The 15,652-nt window shown below is 58.6% G+C and overlaps 1 protein-coding gene across 1 annotated transcript; it reads right to left on the minus strand.

Moving 5' to 3' along the window:
• Nucleotides 1-3: 3 nt before the first annotated feature.
• On the minus strand, nt 4-15,451 carry cdyl (chromodomain protein, Y-like). The gene is made up of 7 exons (XM_056410541.1): nt 15,272-15,451; nt 12,305-12,965; nt 11,961-12,205; nt 11,506-11,678; nt 11,234-11,444; nt 1,025-1,168; nt 4-949 (listed from the first exon to the last, which is right to left on the minus strand). The coding sequence occupies exons 1-7, from the start codon at nt 15,293-15,295 to the stop codon at nt 791-793; spliced, it is 1,617 nt and encodes a 538-aa protein (XP_056266516.1). The 5' UTR covers nt 15,296-15,451; the 3' UTR covers nt 4-790.
• Between the last annotated feature and the right edge of the window lie 201 nt (nt 15,452-15,652).

Here is a 15,652-nt window from a genome sequence, read left to right on the forward strand (position 1 = left end):
AGATTGACCCAGTTGGTTTATTTGGGGTCACATGGCCCACAATGCACTCTGGTACCTGGGAAACATTCCAGGGTCTATATCCGGTTTAGTCCTCCCAGCAGAATCCAAAGGTCAAAGGACACCTCCACGTCCAACAGGTTCTAAGTTCTCCGGTTCTTTCAGCTTCATGTCCGTCCAGTACACACAAAGGTCCGGGACTGTTAGCCTAGCTTAGCACAAAGACTGGAAACGGGGGGGACTGCTAGCTTAGAGCAGGTCTAGTCTTCTTCAGCAGAACTCGGTTCAGGAGCTGGAGAACCCCGAGAGAGAAGGCCTCGTCAGCTGCTGTCTGGCAGGAGCAACACATACACCTGATAGTCCGCCCCCCCATGGGTCCTGGTGTTCCCACAACAGCAGAGGGTCCAGGGAGGAACCCTGAGGAACCCCAAGGAACCCTGAGGAACCCCTTACTGGAGGACAAGAGGGCACAGAAATGTGTCGTCAGCGTTCGTAACCGTTTAACAAAGAGGTTCAGTGTTTCCTGTCCAGCTCAGAGCTGTTGAGTCAGGAGCCTGGTCCAGGTCCTAGCAGAGCTCGGTGGTCCTGGTCCAGGTCCTAGCAGAGCTCGGTGGTCCAGGTCCAGGTCCTAGCAGAGCTCTGTGGTCCTGGTCCTGGTCCTAGCAGAGCTCTGTGGTCCTGGTCCAGGTCCTAGCAGAGCTCGGTGGTCCTGGTCCAGGTCCTAGCAGAGCTCGGTGGTCCAGGTCCTGGTCCAGGTCCTAGCAGAGCTCTGGTCCTGGTCCAGGTCCAGGTCCTAGCAGAGCTCGGTGCTCCTCTGCAGACACTGCAGGATGGAGTCTGTTCCCTGCAAGGAGCCCCAAACCCTCTTCAGGGCTTCACACTCGCGCTCGTTGGCTTGCTCCAGGGCACTGCGGCTGGCGTTCCTCACCAGGGCTTTAGACTCCCGCAGGACCTGCAGAACAGGAAGTGAAGCCGTCATCAGGACCGACGCCCAGAAAGCGCCAGACGTTCCGGCGGTGGCACCGACCTGCGGGTCCACGGCCACCAGCTCCTTCACGCGCAGCAGCACCTCCTGGGTGAAGGTCCCCGGCCACAGCACCTGAGACACCAGCCCCTTAAGACACGCCTCCTGGGCCGTCAGCTTCCTGCCCCCCAGGAGCAGCTCGTTGGCCTGGAGACAACAGGGAGGGGCGTGAGGCCGGCAGGGAGGGAAGAGAGGCCGGCAGGGAGGGAAGAGAGGCCGGCAGGGAGGGAAAGTGAGGCCGGCAGGGAGGGGAAGTGAGGCCGGCAGGGAAGAGAGGCCGGCAGGGAGGGAAGAGAGGCCGGCAGGGAGGGAAGAGAGGCCGGCAGGGAGGGGAAGTGAGGCCGGCAGGGAGGGAAGTGAGGCCGGCAGGGAGGGGAAGAGAGGCCGGCAGGGAGGGGAAGTGAGGCCGGCAGGGAGGGAAGTGAGGCCGGCAGGGAGGGAAGTGAGGCCGGCAGGGAGGGGAAGTGAGGCCGGCAGGGAGGGGAAGTGAGGCCGGCAGGGAGGGAAGAGAGGCCGGCAGGGAGGGAAGAGAGGCCGGCAGGGAGGGAAGAGAGGCCGGCAGGGGGGAAGAGAGGCCGCAGGAGGAAGAGAGGCCGGCAGGGGAAGAGAGGCCGCAGGGGGAAGAGAGGCGGGGAGGAGGGGAAGAGAGGCCGCAGGGGAAGAGAGGCGGCAGGGGAAGAGAGGCCCGAGGGAAGAGAGGCCGGCAGGGGGGAAGAGAGGCCGGCAGGGAGGGAAGAGGCCGGCAGGGAGGGAAGAGGCCGGCAGGGAGGGAAGAGAGGCCGGCAGGGAGGGAAAGTGAGGCCGGCAGGGAGGGAAGTGAGGCCGGCAGGAGGGGAAGTGAGGCGGCAGGAGGGAAGTGAGGCGGCAGGAGGGGAAGGAGGCCGGCAGGGAGGGAAGTGAGGCCGGCAGGAGGGAAGTGAGGCCGGAGGGAGGAAGTGAGGCGGCAGGAGGAAAGTGAGGCCGGGAGGGAGGGAAAGTGAGGCTGCAGGGAGGGGAAGTGAGGCTGCAGGAGGGGAAGTGAGGCCGGGAGGGAGGGAAGAGAGGCCGCAGGGAGGAAGAGAGGCCGCAGGAGGGAAGTGAGGCCGCAGGAGGGAAGAGAGGCCGGCAGGAGGGAAGTGAGGCGCAGGAGGGAAGAGAGCCGGCAGGGAGGGAAGAGAGGCCGGCAGGAGGAAGAGAGGCCGCAGGAGGGAAAGTGAGGCCGGCAGGAGGGAAGTGAGGCTGCAGGAGGGAAGAGAGGCCGGCAGGGAGGGGAAGTGAGGCCGGCAGGGAGGGAAGAGAGGCCGGCAGGGGGGAAGAGAGGCCGGCAGGGAGGGAAGAGGCCGGCAGGGAGGGAAGAGAGGCCGGCAGGGAGGGAAGAGAGGCCGGCAGGGAGGGAAAGTGAGGCCGGCAGGGAGGGAAAGTGAGGCCGGCAGGGAGGGAAAGTGAGGCCGGCAGGGAGGGAAAGTGAGGCCAGCAGGGAGGGGAAGTGAGGGCAGGGAGGGGAAGTGAGGCCGGCAGGAGGAAGTGAGGCCGGCAGGAGGGAAGTGAGGCCGGCAGGGAGGAAGTGAGGCGGCAGGAGGGGGAAGTGAGGCCGGCAGGAGGAAGTGAGGCCGGCAGGAGGGAAGAGAGGCCGGCAGGAGGAAGTGAGGCCGGCAGGGAGGGAAGTGAGGCCGCAGGGAGGGGAAGTGAGGCTGCAGGAGGAAGTGAGGCCGGCAGGAGGGAAAGTGAGGCCAGGAGGGAAGTGAGGCCGGCAGGGAGGAAGGAGGCCGGAGGAGGGAAGAGAGGCCGCAGGGAGGAAGAGAGGCCGGCAGGAGGGAAGGAGGCCGGCAGGAGGAAGAGAGGCCGGCAGGAGGGAAGAGAGGCCGGCAGGGAGGGGAAGAGAGGCCGCAGGGAGGGAAGAGAGGCCGGCAGGGAGGAAGAGAGGCCGCAGGAGGGGAAGTGAGGCCGGCAGGGAGGGAAGAGAGGCGCAGGAGGGAAGAGAGGCGGCAGGGAGGGAAGAGAGGCCGCAGGAGGGAAGAGAGGCCGGCAGGGAGGGAAAGTGAGGCCGCAGGGAGGAAGTGAGGCGGCAGGGAGGGAAGTGAGGCCGGCAGGAGGGAAGAGAGGCCGGCAGGGGGAAGAGAGGCCGCAGGGAGGGAAGTGAGGCCGCAGGAGGGAAGTGAGGCCGGCAGGAGGGAAGTGAGGCCGGGCAGGGAGGGAAGTGAGGCGGCAGGAGGGGAAAGTGAGGCCGGGAGGAGGGGAAAGGAGGCCGGCAGGAGGGAAGGAGGCTGCAGGAGGGGAAGTGAGGCCGGCAGGAGGGAAGTGAGGCTGCAGGGAGGGAAGTGAGGCCGGCAGGGAGGGAAAGGAGGCCGGAGGAGGGAAAGTGAGGCCGGCAGGAGGGGAAGTGAGGCTGCAGGAGGGAAGTGAGGCCGGGAGGGAGGGAAGAGAGGCCGGCAGGGAGGGAAGAGAGGCTGCAGGAGGGAAGGAGGCCGGCAGGGAGGGAAGAGAGGCCGGCAGGGAGGGAAGTGAGGCCGGCAGGGAGGGAAGAGAGGCCGGCAGGGAGGGAAGAGAGGCCGGCAGGGGGGAAGAGAGGCCGGCAGGGAGGAAGAGAGGCCGGCAGGGAAGGAAGTGAGGCCGGCAGGGAGGGAAGAGAGGCCGGCAGGGAGGGGAAGTGAGGCCGGCAGGGAGGGAAGAGAGGCCGGCAGGGGGGAAGAGAGGCCGGCAGGGAGGGAAGAGGCCGGCAGGGAGGGAAGAGGCCGGCAGGGAGGGAAGAGAGGCCGGCAGGGAGGGAAAGTGAGGCCGGCAGGGAGGGAAAGTGAGGCCGGCAGGGAGGGGAAGTGAGGCCGGCAGGGAGGGGAAGTGAGGCCGGCAGGGAGGGGAAGTGAGGCAGGAGGGAAGTGAGGCCGGCAGGAGGAAGTGAGGCCGGCAGGAGGGGAAGTGAGGCTGCAGGGAGGGGAAGTGAGGCTGCAGGGAGGGAAGTGAGGCCGGCAGGAGGGAAGTGAGGCTGCAGGGAGGAAGAGAGGCTGCAGGAGGAAGTGAGGCTGCAGGGAGGAAGGAGGCCGGCAGGAGGGAAGTGAGGCCAGGAGGGAGGAAGTGAGGCCGGCAGGGAGGAAAGTGAGGCCGCAGGAGGGGAAGTGAGGCCGGCAGGAGGGAAGTGAGGCCGGGAGGGAGGAAGAGAGGCCGCAGGAGGGAAGAGAGGCCGCAGGAGGGAGGAAGTGAGGCTGCAGGGAGGGAAGAGAGGCCGGCAGGAGGGAAGAGAGGCCGGCAGGAGGGAAGAGAGGCCGGCAGGAGGGAAGAGAGGCCGGCAGGGAGGAAGAGAGGCCGGCAGGAGGGAAGTGAGGCCGCAGGGAGGAAGAGAGGCCGCAGGAGGGGAAGAGAGGCCGGCAGGGAGGAAGAGAGGCCGCAGGAGGGAGGGAAGAGAGGCCGCAGGGAGGAAAGTGAGGCCGGCAGGGGGGAAGTGAGGCTGCAGGAGGGAAGTGAGGCTGCAGGGAGGAAGAGAGGCCGGCAGGGGGAAGAGAGGCCGGCAGGGGGAAGTGAGGCCGGCAGGGAGGGAAGTGAGGCCGGCAGGGAGGGGAAGTGAGGCCGGCAGGGAGGGAAGTGAGGCCGGCAGGGAGGGAAAGTGAGGCCGGGAGGGAGGGAAAGTGAGGCCGGCAGGGAGGGGAAGTGAGGCCGGCAGGGAGGGGAAGTGAGGCCGGCAGGGAGGGAAGAGAGGCCGGCAGGGAGGGGAAGTGAGGCCGGCAGGGAGGGAAGAGAGGCCGGCAGGGAGGGAAGAGAGGCCGGCAGGGAGGGAAGAGAGGCCGGCAGGGGAAGAGAGGCCGGCAGGGAGGGGAAGAGAGGCCGGCAGGGAGGGAAAGTGAGGCCGGCAGGGAGGGGAAGTGAGGCCGGCAGGGAGGGAAGAGAGGCCGGCAGGGAGGGGAAGTGAGGCCGGCAGGGAGGGAAGAGAGGCCGGCAGGGGGGAAGAGAGGCCGGCAGGGAGGGAAGAGGCCGGCAGGGAGGGAAGAGAGGCCGGCAGGGAGGGAAAGTGAGGCCGGCAGGGAGGGAAAGTGAGGCCGGCAGGGAGGGGAAGTGAGGCCGGCAGGGAGGGAAGTGAGGGGAAGTGAGGGCAGGGAGGGGAAGTGAGGCCGGCAGGGAGGGGAAGTGAGGCCGGCAGGGAGGGGAAGTGAGGCCGGCAGGGAGGGGAAGTGAGGCCGGCAGGGAGGGGAAGTGAGGCCGGCAGGGAGGGAAGAGAGGCCGGCAGGGAAGGAAGAGAGGCCGGCAGGGGGGAAGAGAGGCCGGCAGGGAGGGGAAGAGAGGCCGGCAGGGGGGAAGAGAGGCCGGCAGGGAGGGAAGAGAGGCCGGCAGGGGGGAAGAGAGGCCGGCAGGGGGGAAGAGAGGCCGGCAGGGAGGGAAGAGAGGCGGCAGGGGAAGAGGCCGGCAGGAGGGGAAGAGAGGCAGGCAGGGGGGAAGAGAGGCCGGCAGGGGGGAAGAGAGGCCGGCAGGGAGGGAAGAGAGGCCGGCAGGAGGGAGAGGGAAGGAGGCCGGCAGGAGGGAAAGTGAGGCCGGCAGGGAGGGAAGTGAGGCCGGCAGGGAGGAAGAGAGGCGGCAGGGAGGGAAGAGAGGCGGCAGGGAGGGAAGTGAGGCCGCAGGGAGGAAGAGAGGCCGGCAGGAGGAAGTGAGGCCGGCAGGGAGGGGAAGAGAGGCCGCAGGAGGGAAGTGAGGCTGCAGGAGGGAAGAGAGGCCGCAGGAGAGGAAGAGAGGCCGCAGGAGGGAAGAGAGGCCGGCAGGGAGGGAAGAGAGGCCGGCAGGGGGGAAGAGAGGCCGGCAGGGGGAAGAGAGGCCGCAGGAGGGAAGAGAGGCCGCAGGAGGGAAGAGAGGCCGGCAGGAGGAAGAGGCCGGCAGGGGGGAAGAGAGGCCGGCAGGGAGGGAAGAGAGGCCGGCAGGGAGGGAAGAGAGGCCGGCAGGGAGGGAAGAGAGGCCGGCAGGGAGGGGAAGTGAGGCCGGCAGGGAGGGAAGTGAGGCCGGCAGGGAGGGGAAGTGAGGCCGGCAGGGAGGGAAGAGAGGCCGGCAGGGAGGGAAGTGAGGCCGGCAGGGAGGGAAGTGAGGCCGGCAGGGAGGGAAGAGAGGCCGGCAGGGAGGGGCGTGAGGCCGGCAGGGAGGGGAAGTGAGGCCGGCAGGGAGGGAAGAGAGGCCGGCAGGGAGGAGAGGCCGGGCAGGGAGGGAAGAGAGGCGCAGGAGGGAAGTGAGGCTGCAGGGAGGGAAGTGAGGCGGCAGGGAGGAAGTGAGGCCGGCAGGAGGGAAGTGAGGCCGGCAGGAGGGAAGTGAGGCCGGCAGGAGGGAAGTGAGGCCGGCAGGAGGAAGTGAGGCCGGCAGGGGAGGAAGTGAGGCTGCAGGGAGGGAAGTGAGGCCGGCAGGAGGGAAGAGAGGCCGGCAGGGAGGAAGTGAGGCTGCAGGGAGGAAGTGAGGCCGGCAGGGAGGGAAGTGAGGCCGGCAGGGAGGGAAGGAGGCTGCAGGGAGGGAAGTGAGGCTGCAGGAGGAAGTGAGGCCGGCAGGGAGGGAAGTGAGGCTGCAGGGAGGGAAGTGAGGCCGGCAGGGAGGGAAGTGAGGCCGGCAGGAGGGAAGAGAGGCCGGGCAGGAGGGAAGTGAGGCCGGCAGGGAGGGAAGTGAGGCTGCAGGGAGGGAAGTGAGGCCGGGCAGGGAGGGAAGTGAGGCCGGGCAGGGAGGGAAGGAGGCCTGCAGGAGGGAAGTGAGGCCGGCAGGGAGGGAAGTGAGGCTGCAGGAGGGAAGTGAGGCCTGCAGGGAGGGAAGTGAGGCCGGGCAGGGAGGGAAGTGAGGCCGGCAGGAGGAAGAGAGGCCGCAGGAGGGAAGTGAGGCTTGCAGGGAGGGAAGTGAGGCCAGGAGGGAAGTGAGGCTGCAGGGAGGGAAGTGAGGCCTGCAGGGAGGGAAGTGAGGCTGCAGGAGGGAAGTGAGGCCGGCAGGAGGAAGTGAGGCCGCAGGGAGGGAAGTGAGGCCTGCAGGGAGGGAAGTGAGGCCGGCAGGAGGGAAGTGAGGCCGCAGGAGGGAAGTGAGGCCGGCAGGGAGGAAGAGAGGCCGGCAGGAGGGAAGTGAGGCCGGCAGGGAGGGAAGGAGGCCGGCAGGAGGGAAGTGAGGCCGGCAGGGGGAAGTGAGGCCGGCAGGAGGGAAGTGAGGCCGGCAGGGAGGGAAGTGAGGCTGCAGGGAGGGAAGTGAGGCCGGCAGGAGGGAAGTGAGGCCGGCAGGAGGGAAGTGAGGCCTGCAGGGAGGGAAGTGAGGCCGGCAGGGAGGGGAAGTGAGGCCGGCAGGGAGGGAAGTGAGGCCGGCAGGGAGGGAAGTGAGGCCGGCAGGGAGGGAAGTGAGGCCGGCAGGGAGGGGAAGTGAGGCCGGCAGGGAGGGGAAGTGAGGCCGGCAGGGAGGGGAAGTGAGGCCGTCAGTGAGGGGAAGTGAGGCCGGCAGGGAGGGGAAGTGAGGCCGTCAGTGAGGGGAAGTGAGGCCGGCAGGGAGGGAAGTGAGGCCGGCAGGGAGGGGAAGTGAGGCCGGCAGGGAGGGGCGTGAGGCCGTCAGTGAGGGGAAGTGAGGCCGGCAGGGAGGAAGTGAGGCTGCAGGAGGGAAGAGAGGCCGGCAGGGAGGGGCGTGAGGCCGGCAGGGAGGGGCGTGAGGCCGGCAGCGAGGGGCGTGAGGCCGTCAGTGAGGGGAAGTGAGGCCGGCAGGGAGGGAAGTGAGGCCGTCAGGGAGGGGAAGTGGTATGTAGGGCTGCAACAACGAATCGATAAAAATCGATTTTTAAAATAGTTGGCAACGAATTTCATGATCGATTCGTTGTGTCGCGCGATTATTACGGCGCTCAATAAGTCACGGAGTATAAACAAAGTAGATTTGAGCGCAGAGCGGCGCAGGAGAAACAAGAGCGGAGCGAGAGGAGAGACTGAACGCTGCGTTGTGAGAGCCAATCAGCGCTGAGCTGCTCCTCTGTTGATGAATCTAATTGGCTGCTGCTGCTCACGTGGCGCTGGATGCGGAAGTCGTTCACGGAGCTGAGTGCGTCTCCGGGTGACGTCATGACCCCAGACACCAGGGCGCTACATGTCACGACGTGTGTGGCATTTCCACAAGAGGATAACGAAAACGTGGTTATTTATTCCGTGGCGGATAGCGGAAAATATTTTCCATGGAGAAAGGCAACGGAGATAAGCCACGCCCCACTCTGTGAGCTGCGTGCAGACACATTTAACTGGGCGGAGCAGCGCGAGCGCTCTGATCGCTCTTTTAATGAAGTATCGATACTAAAAATATGCTAAATCACATCGTGTTTAGCGTACGGATACTTCATTAGCATCGCTACACCGTGCAGCGTGACAGCAGCAGATGTAGCGGACTAACATTCAAGCTAACCTAAACCACCAAACGCTGTGGACATCTGAACGCTGAGCTGGACGCGACACGTCCATCAAAGATGTTTTATTGTGAAGAGCACCACTTCACATTTTCTCCGCGTCTCACTGCAATCTCAACGGCAGCGGGCCAGGTGAACACAATAATAAATCGGAACGCGTCTCTGATATTGTTCAGGGGGCGGGGCCACATGGGGACCACTGCTCAGGAGAGGAGAGCTGTCAGTCTGTTTGTGACGGTTCATCACCATGGTGACCAGTGAACAGGTTCATCACATGGTGACCAGTGAACAGGTTCATCACCATGGTGACCAGTGAACAGGTTCATCACATGCTGACCAGTGAACAGGTTCATCACCATGGTGACCAGTGAACAGGTTCATCACATGGTGACCAGTGAACAGGTTCATCACCATGGTGACCAGTGAACAGGTTCATCACATGGTGACCAGTGAACAGGTTCATCACCATGGTGACCAGTGAACAGGTTCATCACATGGTGACCAGTGAACAGGTTCATCACCATGGTGACCAGTGAACAGGTTCATCCACATGGTGACCAGTGAACAGGTTCATCCACATGGTGACCAGTGAACAGGTTCATCACATGGTGACCAGTGGACAGGTTCATCACCATGCTGACCAGTGAACAGGTTCATCACCATGGTGACCAGTGAACAGGTTCATCACCATGGTGACCAGGTTCATCACATGGTGACCAGTGAACAGGTTAATCACCATGGTGACCAGTGAACAGGTTCATCACATGGTGACCAGTGAACAGGTTCATCACCATGCTGACCAGTGAACAGGTTCATCACCATGGTGACCAGTGAACAGGTTCATCACCATGGTGACCAGTGAACAGGTTCATCACCATGGTGACCAGTGAACAGGTTCATCACCATGGTGACCAGTGAACAGGTTCATCACATGGTGACCAGTGAACAGGTTCATCACATGGTGACCAGAGAACAGGTTCATCACATGCTGACCAGTGAACAGGTTCATCACCATGGTGACCAGAGAACAGGTTCATCACATGGTGACCAGTGAACAGGTTCATCACATGGTGACCAGTGAACAGGTTCATCACCATGGTGACCAGTGAACAGGTTCATCCACATGCTGACCAGTGAACAGGTTCATCACCATGGTGACCAGTGAACAGGTTCATCACATGGTGACCAGTGAACAGGTTCATCACCATGGTGACCAGTGAACAGGTTCATCACCATGGTGACCAGTGAACAGGTTCATCACATGGTGACCAGTGAACAGGTTCATCACATGGTGACCAGTGAACAGGTTCATCACCATGGTGACCAGTGAACAGGTTCATCACCATGGTGACCAGTGAACAGGTTCATCACATGGTGACCAGTGAACAGGTTCATCACCATGACCAGTGAACAGGTTCATCACATGGTGACCAGTGAACAGGTTAATCACCATGGTGACCAGTGAACAGGTTCATCACATGGTGACCAGAGAACAGGTTCATCACATGGTGACCAGTGAACAGGTTCATCACCATGGTGACCAGTGAACAGGTTCATCACCATGGTGACCAGTGAACAGGTTCATCACATGCTGACCAGTGAACAGGTTAATCACCATGGTGACCAGTGAACAGGTTCATCACATGAATAAAGGGTTGAAAATTAAAGTGTTTTTTTAAACCGATTAATCGATTATCAAAATAATCGTTAGTTGCAGCCCTAGTGGTATGCTAATGAGGCCATAAGGGAGAGGAAGTGGTATGCTAATGACGCCATAAGGGAGAGGAAGTGGCATGCTAATGAGGCCATAAGGGAGAGGAAGTGGTATGCTAATGAGGCCATAAGGGAGAGGAAGTGGTATGCTAATGAGGCCATAAGGGAGAGGAAGTTGTATGCTAATGAGGAAGTGGCATGCTAATGAGACAGTAAGGGAGGGGAAGTGGTATGCTAATGAGGAAGTGGCATGCTAATGAGACAGTAAGGGAGGGGAAGTGGTATGCTAATGAGACAGTAAGGGAGAGGAAGTGGCATGCTAATGAGACAGCAAGGGAGGGGAAGTGGTATGCTAATGAGGAAGTGGCATGCTAATGAGACAGTAAGGGAGAGGAAGTGGCATGCTAATGAGGAAGTGGCATGCTAATGAGACAGTAAGGGAGAGGAAGTGGCATGCTAATGAGGAAGTGTCATGCTAATGAGACAGTAAGGTAAAGGAAGTGGCATGCTAATGAGACAGTGAGGTAAAGGAAGTGGTATGCTTATGAGGAAGTGTCATGCTAATGAGACAGTGAGGTAAAGGAAGTGGTATGCTAATGAGGAAGTGTCATGCTAATGAGACAGTGAGGTAAAGGAAGTGGTATGCTTATGAGGAAGTGTCATGCTAATGAGACAGTAAGGTAAAGGAAGTGGCATGCTAATGAGGAAGTGTCATGCTAATGAGACAGTAAGGTAAAGGAAGTGGCATGCTAAAGTGACAGTGAGGTAAAGGAAGTGGTATGCTAATGAGGAAGTGTCATGCTAATGAGACAGTAAGGTAAAGGAAGTGGCATGCTAAAGTGACAGTGAGGTAAAGGAAGTGGCATGCTAATGAGGAAGTGTCATGCTAATGAGACAGTAAGGTAAAGGAAGTGGCATGCTAAAGTGACAGTGAGGTAAAGGAAGTGGTATGCTAATGAGGAAGTGGCATGCTAATGAGACAGTAAGGGAGAGGAAGTGGCATGCTAATGAGACAGTGAGGTAAAGGAAGTGGCATGCTAAAGTGACAGTGAGGTAAAGGAAGTGGTATGCTAATGAGGAAGTGGCATGCTAATGAGACAGTAAGGGAGAGGAAGTGTCATGCTAATGAGACAGTGAGGTAAAGGAAGTGGTGGACTGACCGAGGCGAGGCCCATGATCCGGGGGAAGGTGAAGGATGAGCATGCGTCTGGCGTCTGGCCGTAGGACGCGTATGGCGTCTGGAACCAAGCCTTTTCATTGGCCCACACCACGTCGCAGAGGGGCAGGATGGCGGCGCCGAGGCCGTGCGCCGGGCCATTGACTGCCGCCACGATCGGCTTCCTGAACTGGATGAAGGTGTTGACGAAGGTCCTGAGGAAGAGGTCAGAGGTCACACTGACAGCTCACTGAAGCATCAGACAGGGCTTTGTACCTGATGGTTTCAGCCATCTTGATGCTCTCCTTCTTCCTGTCCTCCGTCAGCCGCCTGATGAAGTACAGGAAGTCCAGGCCGCAGCAGAACACGCTTCCCACGGCGCCGAGTAACACCAGCTTACTGTCATCCGATGCTGCCGTGGCCATCGCACTCTGGATCTCCTTCATCACCTGACATGGGGAACACATACTTCAGGGGTGCTCTAGCGTCTGGGGGCGTGGCCTCAGGTCAGTTTGGAGTGTATCTTTTGTGTGTGTGGTCTAGCCTCTGGGGGCGTGGCTTTACCTCAGCTTTGAGAGTTTATTTTAGGGCGTGGCCTCATATCCGTTGGTCTAGCTGCTTTACCTCCACGTTAAAATGTCAGGGGTGAGGCCTAGCCGCTCGGGGCAAGGCCCCATTAGTTTTCGTGATTATTTTGTGGTGTGGTCTGGCCTCTGGGGGCGTGGCCTCACCTCAGGGTTGAGCGTGTTGTTCTCGGAGCTCTTGGTGGACAGCAGGATGTGAGTGAAGCCATCTTGTTTCTTCACCACGATGTCCCGGTAGCGGTAAGCGCTCTCGGTTTGACGGACACTGAACCTCAGACGCTTGTCGAAAGCGGAACGTTCCTCCAGACGCCTCTTCCCCGTTGCCCCGGTGACGGCACTCTGCACACCTGACATCCCATTGGCGGCGACAGCCTCCATCAACGCTGCGTTACCTGGAGCAGACGGGAGGTTAGCTAGACCTGCCAACTCATAAGGGGTGAACAAGGTGACACCAGGGGGGTGCTGAGATGCGGTTTGACCTTTGACCTTACCCGTGCTGCTGAGGGAGCGCATGGCAGCAGGAGTGACAGGTACTCGAGGCGACGGCAGGGCGTTTGGGCCGCGGGGTCTGGTCCCCATGCGGGCCCTCTCCTCTCCAGGTCCCAACTGGACCCCAGCAGGTTTCTCCAGCAAGGCGACCTCAGGTGGGACCAGGTGAGCGTCCTGAGCTCCGGCCTCCAGACCGTGAGCCGCCTCGCCGGGGGAGTCCTCCGAGTCCAGGCGGCTGTTCATCGGACTCTTCGGGACCAGGATCTTGATGCCGGTCTTGGACAGGTCCACGCCGCGGCGGGCCGAGCCGGCCGGAGACATGAGAATGCTGGTGAAGCGGCCGGCGGGGGCCGTGCGAGTCGGCTTCACCAGATCGCAGCCCGCCGCCGGTCCTCCGACGAGGTCGCTGTGAGCCGTGGGCCTGCAGGGCGCCCTGTGGGCGGCGCCGTAGCGGGGGCTGGCGATGCTGCGGGTGGAGCGCAGTAGCGTGTTGTCTCTCTGCCACTCGGCCGACTGCCGGTTGAAGTCGTGGACGTAGATCATACAGGTGGACAGGTGGCCCTCGGGCTCCCAGGTGTCTCCCTCTGAACCGTAACCTCTCCACCGGACCAGGTACTCCACATTCCCCTTTTTGGTCTTCCTCTTGTCCACGATGCGCTCCACCTGCAGGAGACACTGTTCGTCAAACCACAACTCACAGAACATCAGCCACACATGAAGCCTTTAACTTCAGGACAGCAGCCTTTAGAGAATCCAAAATAAAACAATTAATATCCAGGGTTTTTCCTGCATAGAGAACATTTGGGCGCGCGCCTACTCCGTTTTCCCGGGCGCCTATGACAAATCCCGAGCGCCTAAGGCAAAAAAAAGTCTGGCGAAAAAAATAAAACTGTTCATCACGTGCATGTCAGCGAATATGTTCTCAATAGTATGTTTCAAGGAGGCTACAGCCGAACCCTCGTTCTGTTTGGATCAATAGTAATCGAGTTCAGTGATTCCCCAAGGTTTACAGCTTCAGGGGGGCGGGACCTGTAGACGAACAGCGTGTATTATGCATTCTTGTCTGTACATTCTAAATACTACTGTTGTTGAGTCACGGGATGTAATTTAAGGATGTTTTGAGCTGAGAAGTTAGTAGTTTAAGCATCAAATCTGTGGTCGGTTTATCGAGATTCATCATAATAAGGATATGCGACGGAGATTTGAGGTCCTGCTCGCGGGACCACTGAGTTCCGGGCGCTCAGCGTCTCGCGGCCGCCGAGAGAAGCCTGATCTCGGCAGGACTTTTTTAAATGCTCAGCTGGCTCCGACGTCTCCGTAGCAGCTAAACATGAGATATAATTAGGTTTTGGAGGATCTAATGAGCACAAAGAGTTTATTATTTATTAAAAGATAACATTACGTCAATTTGACTGAGATTCATAACTTCATATTGTAGCGACCCTGGGTCAGGATGGAAAGCTACGAGACATTTTATAGTTATTACCGTTTATTCGGGAACAAGTACCAGGCTACTGTGGGCGGAGTATACGCCAAACGACAGTGAACACCGCAACACATTCTACTCCACTGTAAAGTATTTTACACTGAATAATTGGAGTAAATTCATGAACAAGAACAGTTGATGTGGTGACGTCACACGACCAGAAAGACCGTCCTGCGTCCTCGAGAGTCTGGACTATAAAGACCAGACTCCAGAAGAACACAAGTCTGTACTCAGTGTACTTGGAATTGATAAACGGCTGAAGTCAAAAAGCTGTCTAGGCTAACTTCTGCTAACGGTGAGCTGAGCGAGCCAACTTCAGCATCATGTGCCAGGCAGAAGTAGTAGAGCATAACACACCAGGTGCATCACACTCCGGTGACCAATCATGCTTTAGACAGAGGTTCGGACCGCCCAGCTCATTTGAATATACGGACACGTAAATGTCAAACATACATAAATGAAGAAATACGTGTGGACACATAAATAGATAAATAAATAAATGAAGAAATACAGAAATGTAGAAATATATTTATTTAATGATGTCCTGTTGATTTATAACGTATATTTATTCATTCCTGTATTTATTTATACATTTATTTAAGCATTTATTTATTCCCATATTTATTCATGCATTTATTTATACTTAAGTCATTTTGAGTCCTCCATTGCCAGCTGCTGATCACTCACTCAACAGCCCAACTGCATGAATAGATGTTGCGCGCGTAGCGCGGCAAAAAAAAATTTGGGAGCACCGAAGACCCATTTTGACCCAGGAAAAACCCTGATATCCTGTAATCAGTCTTTATAGAATCCAGCTAACTCTGAGCTAACACTGAGCTAACACTAAGCTAACTGAGCTAACTGAGCTAACACTGAGATAACTCTGAGCTAACACTGAGCTAACTCTGAGCTAACACTAAGCTAACACTGAGTAAAACTGAGCTAACACTAAGCTAACACTGAGCAACACTGAGCTAACACTAAGCTAACACTGAGCTAACACTGAGTAACACTGAGCTAACACTAAGCTAACACTGAGCTAACACTGAGTAATACTGAGCTAACACTAAGCTAACACTGAGTAACACTGAGTAACACTGAGCTAACACTAAGCAAACACTGAGCTAACACTGAGCTAACACTAAGCTAACACTGAGCTAACACTGAGCAACACTGAGCTAACACTAAGCTAACACTGAGCTAACACTGGGCCATCTCTGAGGTAATGCCGAGTGACACTTAGCTAACTCTGGAGGTAGCTAATACTGAGTAATACTCAGAGCTAACAGTACAGGCTAGTTACAGAAGCTAACGCAGCCTGGAGTTTGTATCAGACGAACCTCTGACTCACTTTAAAAGCTACTAACTAACTAACTAGCTGCTAACAAATCACTAACTAGTTACTTTTCTCGTAATGTTTAGAAAGTTTACTCGGAACTCTGCCGTTAGCTCCTGTTAGCACGTTAGCATGAGCTTGCTTTACCTCGTAGAACTCCTCCGTCGCCATGGAGCCTGTGCGCGCGCACGAGCAGCTTCTCGTAGCTTCTTCTTTACTGCAGCAGCAACATGGAGCCACATGAAAGGAGGAGAAGAAGAAGATCCGCGTCCTCACCCAGCGAGCAGTTCACTAGCTGCTAGCCGTCATTGCAGATGCATGACGCACCATCCGGGATCGCTCACTGACCTTCAAAATAAAAGCACACGAAGTTTGTGAAGCTGAATTGTTAATTGATTTCTCCCAAAATGATAATTATTGTTATTTACGAGGACAATGAATATATAAATAAATGGATTGGAACAACGTTTGAAAAAACCTCAATAAGATTGACCTTACACAATAGTAGTAGTAGTAGTAGTAGCAGTA

Source organism: Pseudoliparis swirei, unplaced genomic scaffold, assembly GCF_029220125.1.
Source record: "Pseudoliparis swirei isolate HS2019 ecotype Mariana Trench unplaced genomic scaffold, NWPU_hadal_v1 hadal_25, whole genome shotgun sequence".
Lineage (NCBI taxonomy): Eukaryota > Metazoa > Chordata > Actinopteri > Perciformes > Liparidae > Pseudoliparis > Pseudoliparis swirei.